General features: G+C 41.2%; 1 protein-coding gene across 3 annotated transcripts; it reads left to right on the top strand.

Moving 5' to 3' along the window:
* The first annotated feature begins 369 nt into the window (after positions 1–369).
* Positions 370–25003, top strand: ERGIC2 (ERGIC and golgi 2). Of its 3 annotated transcripts, XM_048302400.1 has the most exons (15): positions 3424–3576; positions 5345–5463; positions 5801–5946; positions 8711–8819; positions 10209–10255; positions 11174–11244; positions 11799–11839; positions 12559–12660; positions 14120–14215; positions 14940–14995; positions 15951–16049; positions 17205–17302; positions 20654–20816; positions 22412–22491; positions 23234–25003. In XM_048302400.1, the coding sequence occupies exons 3-15, from the start codon at positions 5841–5843 to the stop codon at positions 23297–23299; spliced, it is 1134 nt and encodes a 377-aa protein (XP_048158357.1). In that variant the 5' UTR covers positions 3424–3576; positions 5345–5463; positions 5801–5840; the 3' UTR covers positions 23300–25003. The 3 variants fall into 3 exon arrangements, with proteins under 3 accessions (XP_048158358.1, XP_048158357.1, XP_048158355.1); XM_048302401.1 differs by lacking the exons at positions 3424–3576; positions 5345–5463 and adding an exon at positions 370–600; XM_048302398.1 differs by lacking the exon at positions 5345–5463.
* Positions 25004–27954: the final 2951 nt, after the last annotated feature.

The following is a 27954-nucleotide window of genomic DNA, read 5'->3' as shown; positions in this document are numbered from 1 at the left end:
GATTAAAGAGACCAAGGCTGTCTTTCATCAACAGCTTATTTTTACTGACACCAGGTACAGACACTCCAATAAAATGCCAGCCCGTGAGTGAACACGGCGGCAGTGACCACCTGCGGTACCGCACCGCGCCCGCGGCTCCGGCCCGCCGCGGCACGGCCGCTCCCTCCCGGCTCAGCGCCAGCACCCGGCGCCTCCGGCCGCGGCGAGCGGGGATTCCCCGGGCCCTCCCGGGCGGGGCCGCGGGCGGCCGGAGCTTCCCGCCGCCTCCTGCCCGCTTCCTGGAGCGTGGATCCTGCTCATTGGCCGAGGGCGCTCCCGCCCATCCCTCTCATGGCGCCCGGGCCCGCGCCCCTCACAGCCGCCCCGCCTGCCCTCACAGACAGTACGGCCGCCGCTCTCCGCCCTCGTCGTCCCTTCACTGGCGCCCCTCACGCCATCCAATCTTTCCAGTCCTCACCTCTCAACCTCCAGGACTTTCTTCTCCTCCACCCCCTTTCCAGCCACTCCCATCGCTTATCTCCGTATTTGCTGTTCTGCACCTGTGTTTCCTCTGCTCCTCCTTCTCCTTTCTAAATGCCACCTCGATGCCTCCACGTTCCGGTAAAGCGGCTTCTCTCTGCTCTGAATCCCTGCCTCGCCTCACCCCCTGCAGGCGCTCCCGGCCGATCCCGCTTCTGCTATCTAGCCTTTCCCTCGCCCTTTCGCGCTAGCAAAATGCTTTTTCAGCTATCGTGAACCACCTGTGCCGGCGACTGTAGCAGCAGTAAGCGATAGATAGGGGCTTGTGTTTAGTCTCGACATGCTTTATCCAGGTTTTTAACTTGAGTTTGTGTATCCTGCACACGGTTTCCAGCATTTTAACTACAACTTGAAGTGTGTTGAAGCGCAGGTGGGCGACATCTGTGCATGTTTACATTTGTTTCTCTTGTTTGGTCTACTACCGTCCTCTTTGTTATTGTCTTTGATACCAATGTTCTTCATAGCCCAGTACTGCTGGGAATTTTTTTTCTGTCCTACTTAATTTGTGGTTTGCTAAACTGTACGGATATGAGATGTGTGGTTTCCTCTCTTTGCACACATCAAGGGACTTCATAAATCACCACTGTTAAGACGTGCTGGGTTTTGGGGGAAGACAGTTGTGTTTTTGCATAGGTGGCTGCATTTAAGTCTCGGGGTGCTTTGGGAGCTTGTTAAAGACCGAACTGAAACAAATGTGTAAAGCAGCAGCTGCGGGGCAGCCCGTAGGCTCACCTGCATGACTTGCTGTTGGCAGCTGGATTTCTTCCTCCTCATCAGGCTCCCTGAGGTTGTTTGGTAGATGCTTAGGGGCTGCCACGTCTTAGGTGTCATAAGGAGAGCAGAAAACGCACAGGGGCATAAGGAAAGGAGCACGGTTTGGAGTAGTCTGGTACTTGATGGGTGCAGTATAATCACTGTTATGTCTCTTTAGCACAGCGGAGTCGAATATATTGTGTTATTGTAATGGACAGGGTTATCACTATATAATTTTTCTCTGTTTTTCCTAAATTCTGATTTTTTTTCTGTATTTTCCTTCATAAAATCTCATGGAGACATCTGTAGTTACAAATAGGACTTTAGTGGTGCAAAACTGCAAGCAGTTTTGTCCCGTGCCACTTCTCTGTAAGAGGCATCTCAGCGTGGTGTTGAGCACTAAGGCTGAGCCCACGTTTGTCTGTGAGCAGACAAGATTGCTTTGCCCATGAGAACATCTGTTGAGCATCTCTGCACAGCTAATAACCAGATCGATCCGTTTCTCCTTCCCGAGCCTCAGTGCTGAGAGCATTTCAAGAGAAAACAGAGTTTAGCCAGAAAAATTCCTGGCTGCTGAATAATACCCTAGGACCTAAACATGTCAATGTAAGAGCTTAATGTGCTGTAGCTAAAGCTGCCTGCTCTTTCTGAGATGAGGGAACAAATGTACAGATAAACATATTTTTAGCCTGGGTATTTATCTCTTGTAATATCATACCCCCCCCCCCCCCCCCCGCCTTTTTTCTTTCTGTCTGGTCCAGTTGTTATTATAGTTGCTAAAATGATAGAAACAGACTGATCAGAATTCGGTGAGAACACTGGCATGTTGCTGCATGCTTTGTTTCCTTCCTGCCTATCCCTAAAAAGCAAAAAATACTCTGAATCTGTTTGTACTCCTTTCTCATTTCAGGCTCCTTTCATTGTCAAATGCTGTAGATACCCAAAAAGTTGTTTAATGCAAATTGTGTATACTTTGGCATGCTACTGAAACTGTTTGTCATGTATCTACCCTTTCCTCTAAACCATTAAAAAGAGCAAATCTGAATTAATGTTGTGGAATTCACCACTATCTGTGTTTCTAGAGTATGGGTTTTATTTGCTTGCCTCGTTACCAAAAATACTTCAGTCTCTTTTTTTTCCAATCTATGACTATAAATGTTAGTATATATATTTTTTAAACTTTATATGGAGCAATTTTTCTTAAATCATTTTGATATCATCTAAGATGTTAGTACTTCCTGGAAAATATTGGGAGAGCTCCCTTTTTGGCTGTAAAGTGTCTAGGATGGGTCAGCTCTGGGCAGGGTGGCAGTAGCATAAAGTAACCCCACGATAATCGACTTGGTATGTCTGTTTTGGTACCATCACAGACATAAAGCCTACTGGAGACCCTGGCACAGAGAATGAGAGAGCTGCTAAGATTGTAAGGAAAAATCGGGAGATAAACTAACGCTGCAGATACTAAGGCATAAAGCTTGTGGCGAGGCAGTGCCTAGTAGTTAACTCCACCAGCGCAGGGAAAAGGACTGAGATTTTGGGTATACATGAGCCCTCTTACTTTCTTCATTTCAGGTCTGACGATGGCTTGTGTGTTTAAAATCTTTCCTTCCCCACTATTGTAGCCCACTGCCTTAAAGTCTTTTCCTTCAACGTTAATCCAAGATACTGCCTCTTTTCAAATGCTGCCTGCTTCTATATTCTTAGTGTCCAAACCAGTATTAACACTGTAAGCCACGTGATAGTCGTTAATCAGTTTGCTTTGGAAGGTGCTTGATACACATCGCTTTAAACGATCGCTCAGTACCTCGCAGGGTCACAGATTCGCCGGAGCAGCACGTCCCTTCTGTCACGGCGGGGGTGGCATTGCCATGCCCGGGACCCCACGCGCCTGCGGGGCCGGCTGCGGAGCTGTGCAGGAAGCCCTGCGAGCGGCGTGGGACCGCACTCCCTGCGGCTCCGGAGGCTCGGCCCGCGGTTGCTCGCGGCTCCGCTCCCCGGCAGGGGCCGGCAGCCGCCGCTCCCCGGGTGCCGCGGGGCGGGGCACGGCCCCCGCTGTGTCCATGTGCGCCCGTTCCTGCTCATCCCGGCGCATGCCCGAAGGGCTGCGAGCATGCGCGCAGGGGCGGGCGGGGCGCTCCGCCGCTCCCGTCGGCCCGCGGCTCCCGCCGGGCGTCGGCGGCGGAGCGAGCCCGCCCCGGCCGGCGGTGCCATGCTCAGCGGGGCGGGCGCCGGGCAGCGCGTTGCGGCTCGTCTTCCCCGACTGGCCTCGCCCGCGGCGCTGGGCAGCGGCGGCAGAAGCGAGAGGTAGGAGACGGCGGGGGCGCGGCCTGTCCCGTCCCGCGGCTGCCCGGTGCCTGGCGGAGGCCGGGAGCACCTGCGGCCCGCACAGGTGTGTGGGCTCCGAGCTGGCGGCCGGAGCCTCCCTCGGCCTGGGCAGCCGGGACCGAGGCCCCGGGAGGGGGTTCAGGCGTGGGGCTGCTCCGCGCCCGTGGGAGCGAGTGTTGGGACGCGCCGGTAGCGGCTGTGCTGCCAAGTTATCCAAGGAAGCGAAAACCGCCCGAGCCCCTCGGGTGTGTCGGAGTTGCCGTGGCTTCGAGCGGGCCTCTGGTCTCGAGTGGCATTTGTGCTGTGCTTTGTCCCTTATTTAGCTTGTAATAATAATTATAACGTTTCTTAACGCAATTGGCTCTTGCATTCATAATCCCTTACTTTCATAGCAATGGACTCCAAGTTTTTTTGGCGTTTCTGTAGTACGTGTGTGGAGATGGGCAGGGGGAAGGGATCAGGTCTCCATCTGGGTTTGTAGCTGAAAGTGAGTCTGTGTGGGATTAAAGAAACCAATGAACAGACTGCATACTTCTAGCTGGATTACAAAAATCCACGTGCTTACTGATGCAGGATGATTTAGAAAGTTTTTTAGTAAAGTGCTCTCAAGTTTCCTGTGTTTATCTTGTGCCTCTTTACGGTGTGCTGTTACACATACGATAACAGGGACGATATGCGGAAAATGAAATGGTGCTGTGTTGGCTTCATTGCTACATGTGTAGGATAACAGGCAAGCCCCGCTGGTGTTTCCTCTGTGTTAACGAATGTTATGACTTCAGTCGTCGTGTCCAAGCAGCTGCCTTATCTGTGCTCTGAAGTTTTCCAACTTTTTCTTGAGCTACTCTTGAGTTAATTCTTTAAAACGGTTATGTGGTGTAGTGAGGACAGAACCTTGCTTCCTGATGATTCTTTTTTATGCTATATAACCAAAAGCCTGTTCCGGTGCCTATCTTCTCTGCCCACTCCAACTGTGGTTCCTTTGAATCTTCTGCAACACACACGGTACCATTTTGTTGATCTCTGCAGCCTAGCCAAGTGCAGAGTCTGTGTCTGAAGTCAGTTTGTGTAATGAGAAAGTTGCAGGTATAGATGATTTTTCTTGTGTGAACTTTAATTTCCAGTAGAGCCTATTGCTTTGTTACTACATGGTACAAAGCCTGCTCAACACCAGGAAGGGGCAGAGCAGGGAATATATCTTGAGTAATTTCACTGGGATGCCAGAGACTTGATGTTCTCTTGAAACAGGGGAGATGAGTTCACAAATTTCTCTACAAGACGATGATGATAAGTGTCTTGTGTTAGCAGTGTGAGTTAGTTTGCCCACCTTATAGTGTTTAAATAGGGAACAATAAGATGACATTCTCAGAATGCAGTAAATGCATGTTGGTTTTCTTAGCTTCTGAAATTCAGGGTGAAGTTCAGCAGTTCCCCAGAAGAAAAACAACAGTGTCAACTTGTTAAAACTTGTGGCATATTGGCAGGACCAGGTTGTGAGCATATTGCCATGATTTGGAAATGGTTCAAGACAGTATTTTCTGGGAAGGCTGCTTCTCTCAGCATCCTGCTGCTTGATATGACTCCAAGCAGAGATCATGGACAGAAATGATTCTGAAGGATGGAGTTAGGATTTGATCCGTGGCTTGCTTTGGGAGGTATTTTTTTAGAGGAAAAAAAATGTTCATGTTATGATCATAATGTTCTACACCTGTGAAAATGCAAAATGCACTTTTTTTTTTTTTTTTTTTAGGATATAGTTTGTGGCCACATTGGCCAAATGTAGGAGCCCAGAGCAGTCTGATATCCTCTGAAGTTTATGCAGCCTATTACATATTTCCTCCTAAGTCAGTGACTTCTATGCGCTGTCAGGTCTGTTTAGCAAGTTTACTTCAAGATGGAGTTCAAATTTTCTTTTAAATTTAAAATGCAATATATTCACTACCAAAAAGAACTTAATTGAGAAAGACATTAATCATCATAATTAAATGGTGGATGTGCTGGATGTGGCTGGACTGTAAGCAGCGGTGTCCAGGCCAACTTTAACCGTTTTGTTGAAGCAAGAATGACCATCCAGTTGTCTAGAGTGTGTTTCTTGAAAACATATTTCTGGGGTTTTAATGGCATTATTATTGCTTTATGTTAAAGCCAGTCAGTTTGAGCCATAGTGCTTGTGTCTTTTAATCACAACAATTTATTCTCAAATTAGAGGGAATATATGAAGGAGGAGGTGGAGGAGTGTTCTGAAGATGAGGCGACTGAATCGGAAGAAGACCTTGAATTTGATGAAAGAATTGGATGCCTTTCCAAAGGTTCCTGAAAGCTATGTGGAGACTTCAGCAAGTGGAGGCACAGGTAGGCCTTGTTGAGATGCTGATATTGACAGAAACTTCAGCACAAGGAAGACAGGCATCTGTGTTCACTTGAAACTAGCCAAAATTGGTTTCTTGAATTCTTTGGTGGACTGACAGAGCTCACCCCCTTGAAGTAAAGACATAATATCTTATCCAGACAGATGCATCCATCATTCATCTGAAGGGAGATTTTTGTCTAAAGCTGGTGAGACTCAACCCAATGTAAAGGTTGGAAGTACAAACTCTAACCAGTTGCAACTGGAAGTGCCCTGTGCCAAGGCTGTAATAAAACTTTCTCATTTGTTGTCTCACCAAGTTCTTTTCTTGGTGTCAGGTTTCTGGGTGAGACTGAGTGAGCATGAGCTAAAATGATGGTGGGATTCAACACAATGCTTTTGCAAAAGAAGAAAAATTTTCTCTAGAGGCAGATAAATTGAGCATCAGGATGAAGAGCAGTTTTCTAAAGCTTTTGTCTTGAAGGTGTACTTGATTTTAAGAGTAAGGAAAGCCCTTTGAAGAACTAAACACTTTAATCCAGGACATGTGCTTGTACTGTCCCTATTAGTTACTTGAGCTTCTCTGAAAAAGCTGTAGCTGTGAAAAAGGCCTATCCTTATGTATCTGATCATAAAATTGTGTCTTTAAGTTGAGCTGAGTTACAGGTAGCCTGATCTGGAAGCAGTGACTTTATCTCTTGGACTATTGGAATTATTTGCAGATAGGAAACTGCTAGCACTTAGAAATGGAGGACAAAAATATCTCTCATCTGTGATTATGCCTGAAACTCAGTTGAATAAAAAGTTCAAGAAGCAGTTGCAACCTACAGATAAGCCTTTGAAGTTGTTATGCCACTTATAATGTAGAAGTATCAGAAGGATCTATATTACTTTGCTGTTTCCTCAAGTGCACTGTTAATAATTAAAGTATTATTGTATATAGAATAATCTCTAAGAAGTGTTTAAATAACTCTTTGTTAATGTTAGTCCCAGTTCCTGAGGAAACAAGTGTGTTGTTTCTATGGTGTAATTTGCATAAAACCACCAAATACTTAAAAAATCCTTTTCTGTAGTATAGCACCATCCTTCATGAGAACTTTGCTTCGGTGAGTGGTGTCTTGAGGATTTCTCAACACCAAAAGTTACTTTAACATTCTTTGGTTTTATCCCAGTAACTTTATAAATGACAATATAGGATTGTCTTTTTCTGTGCCATTATGAAATCTGAATAATAGTATTCCTGTTTCGTTCAGGATTAAAGTGTCAGGCTTACTTTCTGGTGTGATAGGGATCTAACACATACCAGGACTCTATTCTCAAACTTCCACTGCCTTCAAACTCATTGCAAAAGAAGTACTGGTCTCTCAAACAGGCTGAGAAGGGTCTGGGAGGCTCTGGGGCTGGGAGACCCTTCGGAAAAGAAAATTCTACAGGAGTTTATTTTCCTGTTCGGATTCACACATACCTTTGCTGAGAATTATTCAGAAAACAGCTATGGCTCTAATTGTGTTTGTGTTGCTCTGGACAGCCTGTATGGCTCCAGCTTTCCTCTTGCATAGCCAGGGTGAGTCCAGCCTACTGGCTCCAAAAAACAATTGAGAGCTAGAATAATTAACTGTCTAGTGCAGTTGACATGAAGGGTTTCATATATGGGATTGTTACATAGTGTCAGCTGAAAGCTAGAACTGGAAACGTTGCTGATCAATGCAGCTGTCAACAGCTTCTTTCCTGATCCCCAAGAACAGTGCTCTTATTCCCTGCTCCCACCTCTGGCCTGTGGACCATTGTATAGTGAGTTGAAGCCTATCAACAATGAGCTTTTCTCAAGTTGCCCTTCACAGATTCCATAGAGATACTCCACAGAATGCAGATGAAGAAATCTACAGTGCCAATAAGCTGTACAAATTGCTACTATGCTCCCTATCTGAAGTGTTTTCAAGCTTACAAAAGCCATGATTTAATAGAAGGGACACAGCAGGTGCTTCTGCGCATCTGTTACTGTGTTTCTGACTGTGCAGCAGGGTGATCTTCCCATTGCATGGTACAACTTTGCAAATGTGATGAGTAGGCTGCCTTGGAGATAAGTGAAGCACATGTACCACTGAAATACACCAATTAGTTTTCATCCTAAAAATAATTTCAAGTTCTTCACTTATTGGTAGAATGAATAGCTGCTTTTTGCTTGTTGCCAGAGGGAAAATTGTTTGAAATACTGGGGTGGGAGTCATGACTGTGCAGCTATACATAAGTAATATAATGCATATTATTTCTCTTGTCGGCTAGCTTCTCGAGTCTAAAACTTGATATAAAAAAATTGTTATAAAAACTTAACTTGTAGACAAGTGGAGGCTTGAAGGGATTTCAAGGTGCACTACCTTCTTCTTTCATGTTGGAGGTTAGGTTTGAGTTTTCCTAGACCATCCCTGACAATGATTTGTGTGCGTTTTATATGTGGAGGAGGATATAGCCTGTTCTTAAACTTTCCGTACAGGGATTTCACAACCTCCTAATCATTCCAGTATTTGACTATACTTAAAAAGTAGTTTTTTGATGCAAAGGTAGGACTTCCTCTTTTCCACTCCTGTTTAAAAACAAATACTACTGGTATGAAAACAGCTCTCTAAGAGTAGTTTTTGGATTTATAAATCAAAGATACTAGTGTTGTACTGGTAATGCTCAACTTCTGGAATTGTTAGAATTTTGTTCTGCTTATGTTTCTGAATAGTATTTCTCACAGTCTGAATTTCTACTTTTTTTTCCTCTGACCAGTTTCTCTGATAGCATTTACAACAATCGCTTTCCTGACTATAATGGAGTTCATGGTGTACCGGGACACATGGATGAAATATGAATATGAAGTAGACAAGGATTTTACTAGGTAACATTATTTGTTATAATTCTTTTCAAAATGTTAGTTGCCTGCATTTCAGGAAAGAAGAGATTTAAAATGTTCATGTGACTTGAAAGCAATTTATAATTGAAATTACAGATTAAATACTACAGAGATTTGATTTTTCTTCTGTTGATTGATTTGGGGTTTTTTCTTTTATGTAATCTATGAAGAAGATAAATTGAGAAATTCTGCAATGAAGAAGTTAAAATAGTATAGGTTTGTTATTGAAGGAGTTCCCTTAGGAATTATTTGCTAACAATTCAGAGAACACTGTAAGATGTAACTCTACATCTGGTAGATAAATCCCCCACACGCTGGCACCAGGCTTTCTCTAGTGCATACAGTTAGTATGTTGCCATTATACTTTGTGCTGCTGGAGGTGAACCTCAGAATTTGTCTGCATTATCTAGAGGTTGCTCCTGATTTTGTCTCCAGTTACAGCCCCCCTGAAGATGTGTTTGCTGATGGTTTCATGTGCCTCTCTGGACTGTGTTTGCCTTTCTTCCAGAGCTGAGTCCCTGTGAAGTTAATGCAGATTTTGTGCCCTGAACACCTTTAAATGTCATGTGTCTGGAACTGAAATAACTTTAAAAGCTGTTTAAGTAGTTGCTGTGGTAACAAGCTAAAGATACGTATTTTAATTGGATGTCTTGTACATCAGAAATAACAAAGGTTTCTGTGATGGAGGAAAAAAAAATAAAAAGGAGATGCATCAAAAACTCGGATAATGGTAAATCCGTTCAGACAGCTGGGATTTCACATTTAGGTCTTTGCTAAAGTGGGTTATATCCCAAGTGAAGCTATCACACGGGAAGGGTAGTCTGTCAGTTAAGAGACTGTTACGGGATTTGGGATATGTCCTGCTACACATCTCCCAGTTTGACTGTGGGCTAATCACTCAGCCTGTGGTTCTTGACAATTTGAACCAATGGAGACGTCTCCTCTCTACTGACCCTGTCTGACCCCAAGTTGAGCCATTGTTGAATCCCTTGCTTATGCGATTTGCTTGTGGCCAGCTAAGTCCCAGAGGAAGCTCCCTGAGAGCAGAATCCTGTGACTATAGTGGGGAGATTTATTCCTTATAGTTCAGGTGATTTTTGTGAAACTAACATGAAAACCAATAGGAAATGCCCAGAACATTGGGGAATGCCACACAATCAGACTTTTGGTGTGATGGAGGTTATCTCTTAAGTTACAAATGCTTTAATGTGCTCCAAAAATCCATGTTGCTTCACCCACATTTTAAGCAGCTTTATATTTATTGGTATAGATTGTGGTACTTGACTGTGTTTCTGCAAGTAGTCTGAGATTTTTTTCTTGATACTTTTATTCAGTGTTACTTAATAGATTTTTGCCTTTTTTTTTTCTTTCCAGTAAATTAAGGATCAATATTGATATTACAGTTGCCATGAGGTGTCAGTGTAAGTATTCCATCAATGAAGGTTTTTAAACACTTCAGAGCCTCTTTAGAGAACACACTTGCTCACAATGTAGTTGGATACCGTTCAAAATATTTTACCAGTGTCATTTCTTCTGATCTTAATGGCATGTAGTGATCTTAATGGCATGACTCATTGAAAGAATTGGTAAGAAATGTGAAGAAGAATATCTGTGTCATCTCACTCGCATCTCACAGAACCTTGCTTTGTCTGTCAGCAGGAACAGGATCTGTTGTTCCACTCTCTCCTTAGTTTGTGAGACACAACTCAGCAGCAGGAATTTATAACAATTTTTATTTATTTATGAACCTGGGCTATATTAAGCTGGTCTGCTGTTTAACAGCACTGAAACCATCACATAATTTCACCCTCATGAACATAAGAGGGATGCCTTCCATATTAAAGGCAATACTTATTATTATTCTGACATCATTTAGGTAATGAACCATTATTGTGTTCAGTCTTGCTTGTCCTGGACTGAGAGAAGAGAGAATACTACTTCTACCAGGAATGCAAGCAAATTTTCAGGACTCACTTTTTTTGGCTAGTTTAAACCTTGCATTAATTGTATGATACGTCAGTGGGGTTGGGGTTTTTTTGGTCTCTATTCAGTGCTTGTAAAACAGGAGAAAATATTTATGTATAGCAGATCTTAGAAAGCTTGTATGTATGGTTTATACAACTTCTCTGTAGGTGTTAAAAATTAGTGAGAAAATACTGCAGATCTGAGGACTTTTTGGTCAATGTCCATCAGCTCATATTGAAGGTTAAATAGGTTGAAGGAACAATAACATATACTGAAGTTTACCACTGTACTGTGAAACTTTCTACTTGATTTTTTTTTTTTTTGCTTGTCTCTGATCATCTGTGCAACTTAATATTTCTCCCTGTTTAAAATAGATGTGGGGGCTGATGTTCTGGATTTAGCAGAAACAATGGTTGCCTCTGCAGATGGGTTAATCTATGAACCAGTAAGTTGATTCTTACCTTTTTATTTAGAAACTGAATTCCTTTTGGTGCAAAGCACTATGGGGCCAGTTCGCTTGCTTGTGTTTGTTTTTTTTCTCCACCAACCTCTTGGAGAAACATTCTGTTGTTGATCTCTTTTGGCCATAGCTTCTGAGTACATTTGAGCATTAATTGCAATTGAATTTACTGAGTACATTTGTCTTAACCAACTTGGTGAACAGATGTTACTAGTGATCCTCTAATGCTGATGAAGTATAGCAGGTGTGTTGGCTTGTCTTTAGTTCTTCATGTGGGATGATCCTAGAAATAAACAACCTGCACTTGGACCCCTGTCTTCCAAAGATTGCTCCTTTGCAATTCAGGGTGGGAAGGGATGGAAAGTTTTATACTTGAACACAAAATGTATTCTTTAAACTGCAAAGTGCTTTCATAAACTAGTCTGTGTTATCAAGTGTGAAGTTGATTATAACTCTATTCCCACACCCCAATTCTCTTCTGGGTTTCATGGAAAGGGTGCTTTCTGTGTGTTTTATTAGATGTGTTATTTTTGTTTCAGGTAGTATTTGAGCTCACCCCACAACAAAAAGAATTGCAAAGGTAAAGCACTGAGATGCATGTTTATGTTTGTATTATTTGTACTGGAAGGGATTTTGAAGTACACCAGAGCTACATGACTCAGCTATGTCTTGGGTCTACCAGCACCTGCTTGTAAATTAAGAATGCAAACCTGCAAAAGATACTAAGTTACTTTGCTTTCCTCATTATTTAAGACCTCTGTTATGGAGAAAGAAAATTTACTTTGGACTTACCTGTTGATTTGGGTCAGGCAGTTGCAAGCCAAGGTGTATGGACTCCCTCAGCTTCTGTTTCCAAATGAATGCTTGGTAGCACAATTTAAAATTATGGGATCAAGTATGTAAAATAGATATCTAAATGTCAAAGCTGAGCTGTAGTAACAAATTGGCATATTCTTGCAGAAACAAATTAATTATTTCCTATAATTTAATCGACACAGTGTTTATCCCTTAAACTGTAATAGCCTGGCATTGTGTGTGCCCACTGTACTGATAATCTTGTAATAGAACTGAAGCTTTTTTGGGGGTCTGGATAGTTCTGGTGTTTTGGTAACACACTGCTGTGAACACCTGAGCTTTAAATTCTGTATAAAATATTATTCCCAAAGTTTAATGCAATGCTTTAATACTGTCATCAACTTTGTTAACTTCTTGATTTGCAACCTGCAATTGAAGCCAATAATTAATTGTGAAGCTAGATTTTGTTTTACTGTTGCTTTCACACTTGTCTCTGATCTTTAGGATGCTTCAACTAATTCAGAGTAGGCTGCAGGAAGAACACTCTCTTCAAGATGTGATATTCAAAAGTGCTTTTAAAAGTGCTTCTACAGCACTGCCACCACGGTAAGAAAAACTGGGATTTTGAGTCATTATTCCCCTTTCCTCCAACCCTATATAATTAGACTTAACATTTTATTGTGGTTATGATTCCACCCCACCCCCAGAAGACAAGGTTGTAAGAAAAGATCCTGCTGCTTTTTAATGAATTTTGAAGTAGTGTGCTTGATACTTGCTTTAGAGAGCTGTTGTTTTATGAAAACCTCTGGGGTTTCCAACCTGGAGAAGGTTTCCAGGTTTCGTGTGTGTGCTTGCACGTACATATACAGACACAAAACTAAATATATGCACACACCTTTTTATTTCATTTGGCCTGATGCTTCCTTCTTAATGGGAATTGGAAATGCCAGAGCAATACTAAACAAGAGCCCTTTTTTTGAACTACCTTTCTGTCCAGCAGCTCTTAAAAGCAGTGCTACTATTGCCTTCGTCTTAATGCTTCATAGTTTTAAATGAATCAATCTTTGAATACGAATGTGTTTCATTAGTAAATTCCTGTGTCTAAGATAAGATTGTGTGGAGAAACCTTGCTGTTTTCACTTAATTCCAGCTACCCACAAATGTTGAGATATTAGTGCATAGAATATTTGTTCTGCTGAATCTAGATGCTATGTGATTGTATTTTTTTTCCCCCAGGGGGAAACACTTTCTACATGAAAGCTGAAATTCTCTCTACTTAAAAACAGAAACAGCAGCAAACAAAAAATACTGAATAAAACAAAACAGACACCAAAGCTGCCATGCACACTCTGTGTTGTAATCTCCCTGTCTGAGGACCAAATACATTGTTTCTCCTAAGGCAACCCTGAAGATGGCTCAAAAAATCTTTTTTTCTCAATTGCTTGATGTTTTCAGATTAATTAAGTCCTTCTGTGCCTCTGTGTTCCTTGTTAGTGCAATATTTGAAATGGTATTTATGCTTGAGATGTGTTTAAAAAAATTTTGTTTTCATTTTCCTCTAAGTAGCAGATTTGGAAATACATTCTGTGTTGTGGACATCACAACATGAGTGGGGAGTGGAAGCTTTCATAAAAAATAAATGTTGAAAGCTCTTCTTGCTGTCTTGTTAATGTGACCAAAATTTATTTGGTTCTGTTCATTGTAGCATTAAAATTTTCCCAAGGAGCCATTTTTGGTAGAAGGAAGTGGGAAAATAAAAATCCTTGGGGCAGATATACTTATGGTCTAATATTTTCTGTTCATGTGTTCAGATATTGTAAGCCAGTGTTGTAGGCCAGATCTCTGAATACAAGTATGAATGAAAGCTCCTTGGTTTCATCAAACTGATCTTTACTAGTTTCCCTCCCTTCTGCCATCTTTGCTATAATTCCGGAATACGGTAAGGACAGGTAGATGATAATGCTGGATCTTTATGCTAGGAAAAAGAGATCTAACTGTACTGCTGTTATTTCTGCTAGATAGTGAATATTCTCAAGTACTTCCAATGTTGTTTTTATTTGAACAGGGAAGATAATTCATTACAGTCTCCAGATGCATGCAGAATTCATGGTCATCTCTATGTCAATAAAGTGGCAGGGAACTTTCACATAACTGTGGGCAAGTATGTTCTGTTCAATTCCTGAAAATAATCCCTTGACTTCTACATTTTGTATAGTGCATGTATGTATATAAGTGTGTGTGCTTTTACACTTCAGTTAATGACTGGGTTTTATTGACCCTTCTGTACTCATGCTTGGTATTTTTTTCCATAATAGCTTTTCTTGCACAGTTAATTTCCTTCATGAATTACTGAAACCGTGCAGTGAATTGCTGCATGTAATGTAGTCATTATGAATTCCAGTGTTTTACAGGATGGAAACTCTTGAAAATTGCTTTGTCAGAGAGCAGATACAGAGTGCAGTTAACTTGCTTACTCATAGGACAAATATTGTCAAACTTTTGTTAGTGATTTGAGCAGTTCTGCAGCTTTTCATATAGTAGGACTTGGTGACTCTTCCAAAAGCACAGTTACTTGATGTATTTTTGATATTTCTGATAATGCAAGACACTAATTTTCTGTAAGAGGGTTTTTGTCAGTCCAAGATTTCTGACCTTACTGTTCAGTCTGTCTGTACTTGACACTAATAAAAATGTCATATTTGGGTTTTATGTAGATATACACAATAGATACCAGTTTTTAAAACGTGTATATGTTACATATATGTTATGTTATACATATGTGCATATGTACATGTTTTATAAAGTATTTATTGAAATAGAGGAGGAAAGGTAATTTTTCTGCATAGTCCTGTGTGGATTCATAAAACATTTATTGCTTTCTTCAGGGCAATACCACACCCTCGAGGCCATGCGCACTTGGCAGCCCTTGTAAGCCATGAGTGTAAGTTCCTTCTGTCATCTCCATACCAACATACATGATTTCAGTCAGACTGCTGTCTCCTAGTTCATGTTAGGTTGTTTTAAAGATATTCTAGCTGTGCAATTGCACTGGAAAATAAAAGTGAAGAGTATTCTTTGCAATGGTCTGATTCAGTAGCTACTTAGTTTCATACATTTAACACTATTAGGATTATCTTTAGGTTGCTTCTGTAGTAATGATAACACTGGAATTTCAGATATATTTTGTTGTAACATAGACACCATTTAAAATTTCTGTATTCAGTCCAAACTACCTCTTTCCTTGAAGACCTTTTTAAAAGGTTAAAAATTTCTGACCTTTGTCCTTAGAAACCTAATTTTTGGATTATGAGTCTAGATATTAAATGTCTGTTGCTGTCTTACTTAATGTGAGGCAAAGGTGACTTACTGTGAAAAATTAACTTGGTTAAACCAGTTACAGTTGGTTAAACCTCCAAATGTCTGCCCATGAGTTAATGTTAACACACACAACTTTAATAATTTTATAGATCTTAAGTACTTGCAAAATAGCAGTGTAGTAACTTGGAAACTGCCTCATGTTTCTTCTGTACATTTGATTTATGAAATTTTAATTTTTTTAATGCAATTGCTTACAAGAACCTGAACTGTAGAATAATGTAAGTATTTAGCCAACTAGAAATTCCCTGTTATAAAATTATAACTGTTCAGCTCCACCATTGATTCAAATATAGTTACAATTTGGTTTTGAAGCTCTTTTCTAGAGAAATTTAACTTTTTTGTTAAATAATTTGGATTTGAGTTTTCTTTGAAATGTGGGTAGATCCAATGATGTGTACAGTGGTGTTTGGTAAATGCATTAATTAGAATATTTCCGTGTCAGAAATGGGTGCATCTTATTCTCTAAGTACAGAATCTCATAGTTTAAATATGCTTCATTTCTCTGTATTGTCTTTCAGCCTATAACTTCTCCCATAGAATAGATCATTTGTCATTTGGAGAGCTAATTCCAGGAATTATTAATCCTTTGGATGGAACAGAAAAAATTGCATCAGATCGTAAGTGTTGTGTGTTTAAAAAGCATCTTGTTTTCTAGGGTTTTCCAATAGTTACATTTTAAGTTTATCATTTTTCATGCATGTTGTGATTGACAAGCAGCATGTAAGGCTAAATTTGGTAGTGAGCAATGCCCTGTTCAGTTATCCATGTGACATCTTAAATGGGCATTTTTTTTCTAATATGTGCACTGCTGTTCTATGCTGTTTCCCTGAAGACAATTTGTGGTTTTTTCCAGGTGTTACGTTGAAGTTACACTATGTCTGACCATATTGCAGCAGTATGTTACAGTTGAGAATCATAGATCTGACTGTTGTCATAATGGGGAAAAATAAGCCTGATTTGGTTTGAAAAATAGCACCAGGAGTCTTGGATTCTATTCCTGTATTTGGTTTGTCCCTTCCACAGTGTATTTTGTGAGACTACTACAGGATGGGTTTGTGTAGCACTTTGTTTCCTCATGTATAAATAGAGTAGTAATCTGCCTCATCCCATCACTGGCATTCCCTGTGAGAGTGAACCCCAGAACCTTCTAGAGTTGCTGTTATCTCAAAGGCAGCCAGCCAGTTCCTTGGCTATTACTGCCAGAATGGTTTTTGTGTAGTTGAAATAAATTGCTTCAGTCAATTGGTGTTTGTTCCCGTAGGGAATTGCACAAAGACACAGCAATCAAGTGCATGAGCATGCTGATGGCCCTGGAAGAATTCTCTAGAAGTGTAATTGAGAGAAAAGCTGTAACCAGTTTAGAAGGACTTCCAGCACTGTAGATAAAATTCAGTGGCTAAAATTTATTCAGACCACTGTGAGATATGTATTTATCATGAAACGTGTGACAATGTGAAACTCGTTCTAGTGCCCCGGAAAACACTACCTGTCCATTTCATTTGAAGCTTTGAGTGGCCTGACCTTAATGAGTCTTTTCATTACATGGGAAAAATATAAATTTCTGAGTATAAATGGGACATATGTCTTTTCCATGGAAACTAACTTTGTTTGTACAGATGGTGCTGAAGTAGTTTTGGCAGTGCTGGCATTCCTGGAAGAATGTCCCAAGTGCAAATGGCTTAGATGATTTATTATTTCTTTGATTTATTTGTGAATATCTCAGATGGCCTCTGTTCTTGATTCAACAGTTAAGATTTTTTTTTTTCTTCTAGACAACCAGATGTTCCAGTATTTTATCACAGTTGTGCCAACCAAACTCCATACATATAAAATTTCAGCAGAAACTCATCAATTTTCAGTAACAGAAAGGGTAAGTAGAAGAAAGTAAAAAAACATGGAGATGAAAAATCTAAAAGTGATTGTTCATGACAAAAGTTCAAATGTGAAGGTTTTGAATAGTACTCTAGCATGAAGAGACAGTTTGTAGAACATTCTAGTACACTAGATTTATCATACAGCAGTGATGGTAAAATATATATATATGCTTGGTGACACATGCAAACTTCTATTAATGTTTTGCATCTGTAGATCTGGAGTCTGATATTAGAATTAATGATAAATAGACAGTAATTTCCATTTCACTGGATGCTAATAGTGGTGGTGGTGAAATCCTCCAAGTTTTGGGTCTGTAACCCAGTGTGTAGCTTTACAAATATTTAATTCACCTTTAGCTTTTTATCCGTGTGGGAAGCAAACAAAAAGATGCAGCTCACTTTAATATCATGAACTTGGTTGTGGAATGTAAGAAATGGAAACAGAGGTAGTTTGTGTGAAAAACTGATTACACAGTAAGTGTCTCAGCTGTCTTTTAACCTTTGTTGAACCACCAAATTTAATTACTCTCAAAACAAGAGAACTTCCATTTCTGGGTTTTGGAAGGCTTTTAATTATGAATCCATAACAAAGGTAGTTAATGGAGCATAGCATATATCATAAAGTACTAATTTTAAAGACTGCTGTGAATAGGAAAAAAGCCTTGGGTGTACTGGCTACATGTCTTATTTTCAGAGATTGAACTCTTGTTTTCATCTTCTATTCAAAAGCCGAAGAAAAAAACCTTTGTGAAAAGTTTAATTAAAAATGACAGATGAAGTGGGAAGAAAGCCTTGGGTTGAAAGAAAATATGGGGATTAGTAGGATGGCAGTTCACTGTATTGCAGCTTGTGATGTTCTCCAAGGGAGAAGGAGTTTTTATTTCCTCACAATTCCATGTTGTGCTTCTGAAAATACAGAGGTAGGGGAAGTAGAGTAGAGGTGATGTCTTGATGTTCAGCTTCGGACATGCAGGCCACCGAAGGGAAAGGTTTGCTCCAAAACTCTTGAAAGCTGGACTAAAGAGAGAATGAGGAGGAATTTCACAATGCAGTATATTCCCACCTCCTGCTGGTTTAGCAATCTGCTTTGTGTTTTCTCTGCGCAATCTGCAACAACTAAAGCATTCCTTAGACCTCTGGATGTCAGTCAACAGCTTATCTTATTTATTATTCCTTTTTTTTAAATCTTGTATTCATTCAATTTTTCTCTCTTCCTGTGTAACAATGGTTCTGTCAATTAACTGTCCAGTCTAAGTTGGCTCTTCAGTTTTTTGTGGGGATGTATTTTTATGGAAGTTGCTACAACCACAGCTTACTTGGGAGAAAAGCCTGTGAATAATGGAGGTAAAGTGGCATTTTGTACTTGTTTGCTCTTGCTGCCTCAGTAGGCAACCCTGTTGCCTTCCAAAGCTTATTTGTGTTTAATCGTAGGGAACCAAATACTCCTATTAGATGAGCTGGGAAGGGTTGCTAAGAACAACTGTTCACTGAACACCTTGGTGCATTTATTTTGTCAAAGTAGGCACGTATGCAGACATGGAAAATGGTGGTCAGATGGCCACAGCTAGAACTTGAATGCAGTGAGGTTTAATTGCCAGTGGTGGGCACACGGGGAGGCAGAGTTTGAGAAGTGTGGGCTGAATCTTCTCCACTATTCCTGATGTTTGAGATACTGTAGTTATCTATGTTAAAAAGATTTAATTCTAGCAAGGCTTCACCGAACTATCTGATGCAAGGTTAGTTGTTTTCAGCAGATTTTAGCAATCAAAAGTTAAATCTTTTGCAGCAGTAGAAGCTGAAAGCAGATCAAAATGGTTTGCAGAAAAAGAATTCTGTTTCTTTTAAGGGTGGATTTTGTGTGTTCTCTTTAACTTCATATTCTTTTTTCACCATTTGACCTCAAAAGACCAGTAAGGCTTAGGGAAATAACAGAGGAAAAGCAAACAAAAAATAGTTTTTTCCTTTGCCAGTGGCAAGGTTCTGTTTAACTACCTTCAGTCTTCTCTTCCTTTTTAGTATGACTGATCATCCATCTCTAAATGCTGTCAGTTGTCATGCTTTGAAATGTGGAAAGCATTCTCCACTGGTTTGTTTTGTTATTTAGCCATTGCAAAGTTTTTGGGACCCGTTATCATTACTGATACATGATTTTGACATCCTTTTAACTTTGGTGTGGTAGCATAAAAAGCAGTATGGTTTATGACAGTATTAGCTAACCGAAGAAGTTGCCTAATCTGTGTTTACCAAAGTGGTATTCTGCTTTTTATTTTGTATTGTAGTCTGCATGTTTTTTCGAGCACAAACTGTTACATCTACAGAGAAATGGAGCTGTGATATATTGCTTTTCTGTTCAGTCCTGCTTATCTTGTCTTCTCAGTTCTTACTAGCTTAGGCATGGCTGAGTTTGTCTTCAGTCAGTTATGTTCTTTTCTGCTGTCCTTGTATATTTTCAGCCAGACTTACATGGCAGTACATTTATCAACACTTTTCACTAACAACAAAATGACAGCAAACTTTTGAAAGAAGCTTGTGTTGAGGTGTTGTCTCCTGAAACCTTTTTATAAAAGTAGGTATTTATAGCAGCCACACTCTCCTCTTTGGTGTCTTTTGGTTTGAGATTTTGGGCAAATGAAAAGAAACTAGAAATTTCTCAGATTAGGACTGAGGTGCCTGGTAGTTACAGCAAGTTTGGGGTGTTTATTTATTGAGGTGTATTTCTTGCTATGTGACTGTTGTCTGATATGACATAACTGACAAAAGGTTTGAAAAGAGGCTTTTGCCAAGAAATGTTGGACCAGATGTTCCTCGAGGTGCCTTCCAACCTGGTATTCTGTGATTTATATAAACCCTCTGGTTTTATATATACCTTAGCCATTGCTAAGGTTGTTCAACAACTTAAATCTCATGAAGGTTTCACCCTGAGTTAAGTGATTCATAGTAGCTGATAAAGTAGGAAGAGTTGTGACAAGTATTACACCAGTGCACTCGCTGGAGTTCAGCAGCCTAGGCCAAGACTGTGGCATTATCCTCATAGGTACCAACACCAATCCAGTTAAAAAAATCCTTGTTTAAAGGACCATGTGAGCAAGTCTTGAGAGAATAGTACCAAAGCACAATAGTGAATATTGATATGCAGCACAGCAGACCAGTGACCAGGAAAGTAAATTTCTACTTCATGGTGTCTGACTTTTTAGAAGGTACTGGTCAAAGTGACCTTGATATTCTCTGGTCTTCTGTTCATTGCTAACTCTGATTAAATAACTCTTTGTCATCCCATCTTGTAAGACTGGTTTTCTTGTGACTAATTAACAAGTGTGACTACCAAGTGTTTCTGTCTTTTCTTTCAGGAAAGAGTAATTAACCATGCAGCTGGCAGCCATGGGGTGTCAGGAATATTCATGAAATACGACATCAGTTCACTTATGGTGACAGTGACAGAAGAACACATGCCTTTTTGGCAGTTCTTAGTGAGGCTCTGTGGCATTATTGGGGGAATTTTTTCAACTACAGGTGATTATCAGTGCCTTTCTTCTAAAGTTCTATCACAATTTTTTTTTTAATCATGGTGATTGCTATGGATAAACTAGAGGGGAGTCCTCTTAACAGGTTTAAGACAAAACGCTCATTTGTGTGCATTGAAATGTGTCATGAAAGCTACTCAGTTCTGGTGTCCCAATATGGCATTTCTGGTGTGCCGAGGGTCTTTTGTTTCCTTTTTGGTAACTATAGTGTCGCAATGACCGCCACTGACCACTGCCCAGGCTAGCTCCTGCGGTGTGCAACAGGAGTGGGGAGCAGCTGGAGGCTCTCGGCTTTAAAGCTGCTCCTCGGGAGTTCAGCTCTGCCCGGGGGAGCTGAAGCTCCAGGCACAGTGGCTGTCAGCAGTCCCGACTAGGAAGAGGATAAAAAGTAGCAAGGAGGCTTGCCACACAGAATAATCCAAGTTTATTGGAGGCAACCCACAGGAGACAAGCCTCGAGTAGCTCCAGGGAACCTCTTTTAAAGGGAGGTGGTACAATGGGGATGGCTTAAGTGGGGACCAATAGAAATCTCTAAGGGAGGGATATGGATGAGGATAGACATTTCCTTGGGCCAATAGCCCCAAGGGGAGGAGGGGAAGGGATCACATGCCCCAATGGGGCATCGAGGTTTAGGGGATTTCCAAAGGGGGAGGTATCTAGAGGGGTAGGGTCTCGGGGGATTGATGGGGACCATATAAGGGTAAATTGGGAGGTTTCAGATGATGGACACCGAACCTTCGGGAACAACAGGAGGGGTTTGGGTGATTGATAGGGAAAGAGCCAGAACAAGGGGAGGAGAACAACCATGTGGGAGCGCCGGGGGAGCGGCTTGGGTCTGGGGCAAACCAACTGGGAATAGGAGTGGGGAAGGTAGGGATGAACCACTGGGGTACAGAAAACTTATATAAAAATACAATAAAGGTATCGCATCACCACACTATAGCATAGTTTATTTACTTCTGGAAGAGCAAGGCAACATCTGTTTATAGATACATAGATATCTATGTATATATACACAGACACACATACTGGTATTCTGTGTATTTCCTATAGTTGGGATCCAGTAATTAAATCACTGACAAAAGTTGAGATAAAATTTCCATCTGAAGTAATTGGGAAGGTTTTCCTTATCAATTTACTGCTGGATTTGCTTCATCAAAGAAAATAAACTAAATTGAAAAGGCAGAATTCACTTACTGGTCAAGACATGAGGGTATCTGGATTACAAGTTCTTTCTTTCCTTGGCTCTCATTGGAAGAGAGCTCAGTAAAGAGACTTTGAACTAAGAGCTGCTTTTCAAAGTAGATATTTCTGTCCCTCACAATGTATTTTCACCCATGAAAGCTGGCAGAGGGAATTGCGTTTACTTGGGAGCTCTGCTTTCTCGATGCATTTCAGAATGTTAGAATTCTGCCCTGCCCTGCCCTTGATATTTCCTTTCTTCATGTTAATTTCTCAGTGTTTTATGTATGGGTTTACTGCACTGTGTCCTGTGTAAGTATGGTGTATAGCTTTGTTGTAATGCTTCCATAAATAATACATTTTTACTACTGGTGACAATTTAAATGTTGTTTGACATTGCAGGAATTTTACATGGTATTGGAAGATTTGTAGCAGAAATTATTTTTTGCCGTTTTAGACTGGGCTCTTACAGATCCACATCGGTAAGGAAAAAACTTCCTCTAAGTATTTCTTTAAGTGGTACAGCTGAGGATGGATGATAAGGACAGCTTTGGGACTTGGTCCCAGGAGAATTTAAGATATTTGCAATAAACCCTCCCCTTGATATGCACATTAGCAGAGATTCAACAGCTTTTAAAAATAGTTGGAAAACCTAAAATGTAAAGAAGCAGAGTTCTCTAACAAGCTGAATTAATGCAGCTGAGTCTCTTAAATGTCCTATATTCCCTTCATTGTCCTTATTATATTCTTAAATTTTTTCATATTGCTCCAAAAATTACGTGTTTCCCAGGCCTGGTCTCTCTCCTTGTCCCAGTTTTGGTTTCACATGTCCTTTTGCTTGGCCTGCACACTGAAAAAGAGCCATTGTGTGCTGCAGGGGTTCAGTGATGCTCCTTCACCTTTCCCTTCATTAGGCAATAACAGGATTGCTTCTCTAGTAACTACTTGATTTTATATTTTATTTTTCCCATTTAAGCCAGTAGATATCCTTTTGAGACCTCTGCCTTTCTCTCAAATTTGGTTGAAGTTTGCCAATTGGCAAGGTTATGTGAGTGAGGAGAGAGGAAGGAAGGCAACCAAATTTGTATAATATTTATATGAGAGGCCAGGTAAAATGCATCCAGGAAATGCTCAAGAATAAAGAAGTGTGTGTTTTTGAGGAGGGAGGGTGGAGATTCTGTGTCTGGTCAAGCCATTAATAACACCTTGTTCTTGTTTCACTAGGTCCCACTTCCTGATGGCCACACAAGCAACCACTTACCTCTAATTACAGAAAATAGTACACATTAGCCTCCTGAGAAAATTTTCTTTCTTCCTGCCTGATACAGACTTTTTGTAATAAAGAAAACATTGTGCAATATGCTGAGACAGTGCTGATGGGCAGCAAAAACAATGAAGCCTTTACAAAAAAACCCTCCAACAAAATAATTTGTGTAATTTTTTGTCTTTGAGTGCACATGGAGACATAGGAAACTGTGAGCCCCGTGACGTGGATGATCTGGAGAGTGAAGGAGTTTTGCTGCCAGCACGGTATTTGTGGTCAAGTTGAACGTCTTTGTGGTGGCTGCCCATGAGCACTGAAGCATCTTAGTGATCCCTGGGAAGGCTGCAGGCCCCAAGGAGAAAAGAGTACGAAGTGGGATGTGTGGAAGGGCTGGCAGCAGCCACAGAGGAACAGTAACAGAGCTGGGGTTTCTCTCAAGTGTGCAAATCGGGGATTGGCTTTTCTTGTTCTTTTATAATGCTGGGGCTGAGGGCTAAGACATCTTTCATACAGCTGGGGAGTGATCCTAGAAAATCCTGAAGAAGAGGGGAATGAGAGAGAACTTGGTGAGTAAGATGCAGCCCAAGCCATGATGTTGGTCACAGCCACTGCCTTTCTGCAGCCGCAACCATTCCTTAGTGGAAGAAGCATGTGGAGCAGAGGAGTTCCTCTGTATGATCACACAGCCACTGTGCCAGCAGTGAAAGTGTCACTTCTGGCATTGGTGTGGAAGTGCCCAAGGACTCCAAGAATGTGCTCCAGCCTGCACAGCTTTTAGACTTGGAATAGGAAGCCCTCTAAGTAAGGGCTTTTGACTGTAGTTTTAATAAAAGACAAGACTCCCTAGTAAAAAAATGAGGAAATCTTTGTATGCCTCATTCTTGGTAAAGAAATTGCTTTGATGGAATCTTTGTTGTACCTGTGCTGCTCATGTGGGAGCCATGGGAGCATTCACATCCTGGAAATGGACGGGGGAAAAGGAAGAAGGGGGCAAGAAGCTGCCAGTTCAGGGCAGTTGGGAGGCCTGCTAGGCCAGGTAGGGAGTTGGTAGTAGGGGACTTCAGGGAATCTGAATCATATGGCTGCAGACAGGTGATGAGACAGGATCTGCAGAACTAATCCTTGCTGTTCATGAAGGGTTTTGTAAATTAAATGAAGAGAGCAATATTGTATTGTAAATATGCTACTGAGAAAGAATGTTATTAATGCAAATGGTGCTTTGAGAAACTGAACATCATGGTACTGCTGAACCACTGGTAGACACCTATGGTTGAACAGTTAACTCCACCAGTGTAAAAAATTATTAATATGATTCCTTCTCAGCAAAACTGGTTTAATAATGTTAGAAGATAATGCTGATCCTGGCCTTACTCAGCATGGAATTAATATTTTAATTAAGAGGACTGATTACAGAAAAATAAAAATTTCTGTGGTGGTGTCAGATTTTGCTGACTTCCATTAATGTACTTTATAGGACACTTGGACTTTGTTGATGAGCATAGTGTTAATAACACAGCTGATTTGCTATGCAAAGCAAAGGGCTTCCTAAAAAGAAATGAAATAGTAAATAAAATGTGGGAAATAAGGAAAGACTTCTGTTGAATTGGAGAAAATATGGAGAAAAACGTTCAAGGAAGCCAGGTCCTTGGGGTTGAGAGCCAGGTTTGGGATTTTCTCTTTTGTGCTTTGTTTTTTTAACATTGATTAAAACTCCAGCAACTTGAGAAACACTTTGGTTCCCATTTCTCTTCGGCATTTCCTTCTGAGGTTTGTTTCCTACTTCTGCTCAGACTGGTTCTGCTTTGGGCTTTTCCTAACTGTTGTTTCTTATCTGTGTAGAACAGACTACCGGTGAGAGAGAGACTGATCTTGGTTGACTTTCTGTAGCAGAACTTTAAATGTTATTTTCTATTCTCACATAAAAGAGCCAGGCAGCTTAATGTGTTAACTCCTTGTGTGGCATATTCATGTTGTTTTATCTAAAAAAACCTTGTGTGAGGGCTGGTTGCTAATGGAAGAAAATTTGGGATCAACTTGCAGATATGAGGTACCTGCATTGCAGAGTGAATGCAGGATCTGTTGCCTGTGTGCTGTTTGCTTTCTCTCCACAGCAGGTTTGGCAGTTGGAGCAGTACTGCTGACCCTCGTACCACGTGTTGTCAACACCTTAACCAGCATGTGCAGGGGTGTCCTGGAGAAAACAATAATTTATTGCAGGAAGTTTTTTTGGTCACATTTATTTGCATTGTGCAAAAGTGAGTGTAGGATGGAAAAATGAATGGGTGTCCCAAGGGAAACAGAAACCCAGATGTTAATGTGATGTGTACTTTCTGAAAGGGAGATAGCAGATGAAAATACCATTTTTTGGGTTAGGAAAGATGGTCAAAATGATGTATTTTTATCCTTTGCTCTTACACAACGGTGAAACCTCCTGCCCTGTGCAAGATCTTTTTAAGCTTTTCAGGCACTGATTTGACAAACCAAACCCTAAGTAGAGGGCGTAGTTGCTTAGGAACAGTCAGAGGCAGATTATATTTGGTGTATAAATGCAGCTGTGATTAACTGAAGAGGCAAAACCAAGGTTAGGGAGGCAGCTGTTGTCTTCTCCTTTTGCTGTCGAGTTCTCCGTGAGAAAATCTGTTGCTAAGGATGTCTTGTGTAATGATGCAGTAACGCTGAGGCAGGAGGATGTGATCACCTTGTCACATCTCCGGTGGCGATGATACTAAAGCTCTCTGCTCTGTTTCTTCAGAGGTAGCCAAGGGCTGCGGCTTTCTTCTGGGAAGATGGGAAATTAAAACAGCTTGTTCGGGGATACTGGTAAAGATCTCTCTGTTTTTAAAAGGCACCCCAGAAGATGGGGTTATGGGAGGTTTATTTACGCCTTCCTTTCTCAGATTGGTGCACAGTTATGTCTTGTAAAGACACTTCTTTTTTTCTGCCAATGCTCAGTGAATGCAAATTGTGTCTAGTATTTGGCCTTGGTAGTGGTCCTGCTGATTAGAGAAAATGTCCATGCTTGCATATCAAGTTAATGTTTAGTAGTTAATGCTTCAAGAGACCTTAAGGGACTTTGCCTGCTGCCTTTTGTGCTCTGGCAAGAGTTTGATGGTGTAGGTCTGTCCACCATCTGCCCTTGCACACCTTGCTAGAGCACTGGCATGCACTTCGGCTGGCTTAGTTAAAAGCATGTGAAATACTTCATCTTTTCCTTCTTCCATAGCTTAGCATCCTTTCCAAAGCATTTCTGGTAGTGCTTGCCCAGGAGAAAGACAGTGTCACCCTTCCCTGCCTTCCAGAGGAGTTTTGTGAGAGCTGGTCCATGAATTCATCAAAACACCAACTTTCAAGGCTGGGTAGTGCAGCGTTCCCTGGGTGAGAGCTGAAGGCTTGTTCCGAGAACATGCATCTCTGTGGCGTTTTCACATAGCAAAATTCAAGCAAACTCTGACTGTGGCTTGGTTTTGGGGTTTTTTGTTTTGTGTATATATGTAGAAATGTTCAGAGTTGCAGGATGAGTAATTTGATTGTGAAAAACAAAACAGAAAGCCGGACTGGGTTGGGGTCAGGAGATCACTGGTGTGGTCTGGGGGCAAGAGGCCATGGCAAGCAGATCCTGGGCAGGTTCAGGATGAGCAGAGCTCCTGCAGCCATGTGGCCGTGCCCGTGTCTCTGCCTGCACAGTCACAGACAGGAGCTGCCATGAATGCTCCTCTGAGCTGGACCCTGCACTCCCCTGCCCTGCTTCCATCCCCAGCTCCAGCAAAGTGGATTTCAGACTCTTTCAGCAGGACCAATTGCTCTGCACCAGCTGCTTACGAGTCCCTGCAAAACCCAGGCGTTCGTGTCCGTTCCTGGGTTTAGCCGTAATAGCCATAAAAATGGAACTGAAATGGTTTGGCGTTGTTGTTTTTTTCCCTTTCAATTTTTTCTCTAATTACAAGGTTGAGAGTGTGTTTTGCCTTGAGATTTTCTAGTTGGAGAGTGCTCAGCACCTAGGACTATTTTGGAAAAGAAAAAAAAGTGGGGGGAAGCTGAGTTTCAACTTATGGATAATATCTGAAAATTACTTAGCTCCCTGGCTGGTGATTGCTTATTAACAGTGACTGTGAACAATGGTGTCATTTAAACTGAGCAGGGCCACTGCACAGGGCAGGGTGGCCCCAGCCTTTGCCTCTCCATGCATCAGGTGCTGCTGTTGCTCTGCTTTAGCCGGGAGTGTGGGCTCTAGTGGGCACCTCTCCTTGAAGTTCAGAAATTCACTTTGCAAATTTTGAACTTCATGGGAATAATAGGAAGCTCATTAAACCTTTACTTATGCATATGGGGTTTAACCATATCCTTTGAGTTTCACTTGAACCTGATGGTGCTTGACTAGTGCAAAAGAGTGGTCACCGTAGCAGGCTGTGGAGGCCTGTGGAGAGAGGAAATACTTTTTACATGGCCAGCATCACCTCAGGGGGAATGGACTGGCTTCCAGTTCTCCATCAGCAGCACCTGAATCCACCCTCTGCGTGGCAAGCTGCAGCCTCTGCTGCTGCTCATCCAAGGGCTCATAGCTTTGAGAGCAGATCTGCAGCTTTTAAAAAATGTTTATTTATTGTGATCTCTGAGGATACTGGTGTGAAATTTTAATTCCTGGGCGTCAGCCTTAGATCAGTTGATTTAAAATCCAAATTGC

Source organism: Corvus hawaiiensis, chromosome 4, assembly GCF_020740725.1.
Source record: "Corvus hawaiiensis isolate bCorHaw1 chromosome 4, bCorHaw1.pri.cur, whole genome shotgun sequence".
Taxonomy (NCBI): Eukaryota; Metazoa; Chordata; class Aves; order Passeriformes; family Corvidae; genus Corvus; species Corvus hawaiiensis.
The sequence above is the reverse complement of the archived record's forward strand: the minus strand, read 5'-3'. Positions and strand labels throughout refer to the sequence as shown.

Bases quoted from the DNA above. Each gene is read 5' to 3' on its own strand.
- ERGIC2 (XM_048302401.1), top strand. From the start codon at position 5,841: ATGAGGCGACTGAATCGGAAGAAGACCTTGAATTTGATGAAAGAATTG. The intron at 17,303-20,653 runs GTAAGTAGAAGA...CTTTTCTTTCAG, and splicing joins AATTTTCAGTAACAGAAAGG to GAAAGAGTAATTAACCATGC. The intron at 20,817-22,411 runs GTGATTATCAGT...TTGACATTGCAG, and splicing joins GGGAATTTTTTCAACTACAG to GAATTTTACATGGTATTGGA.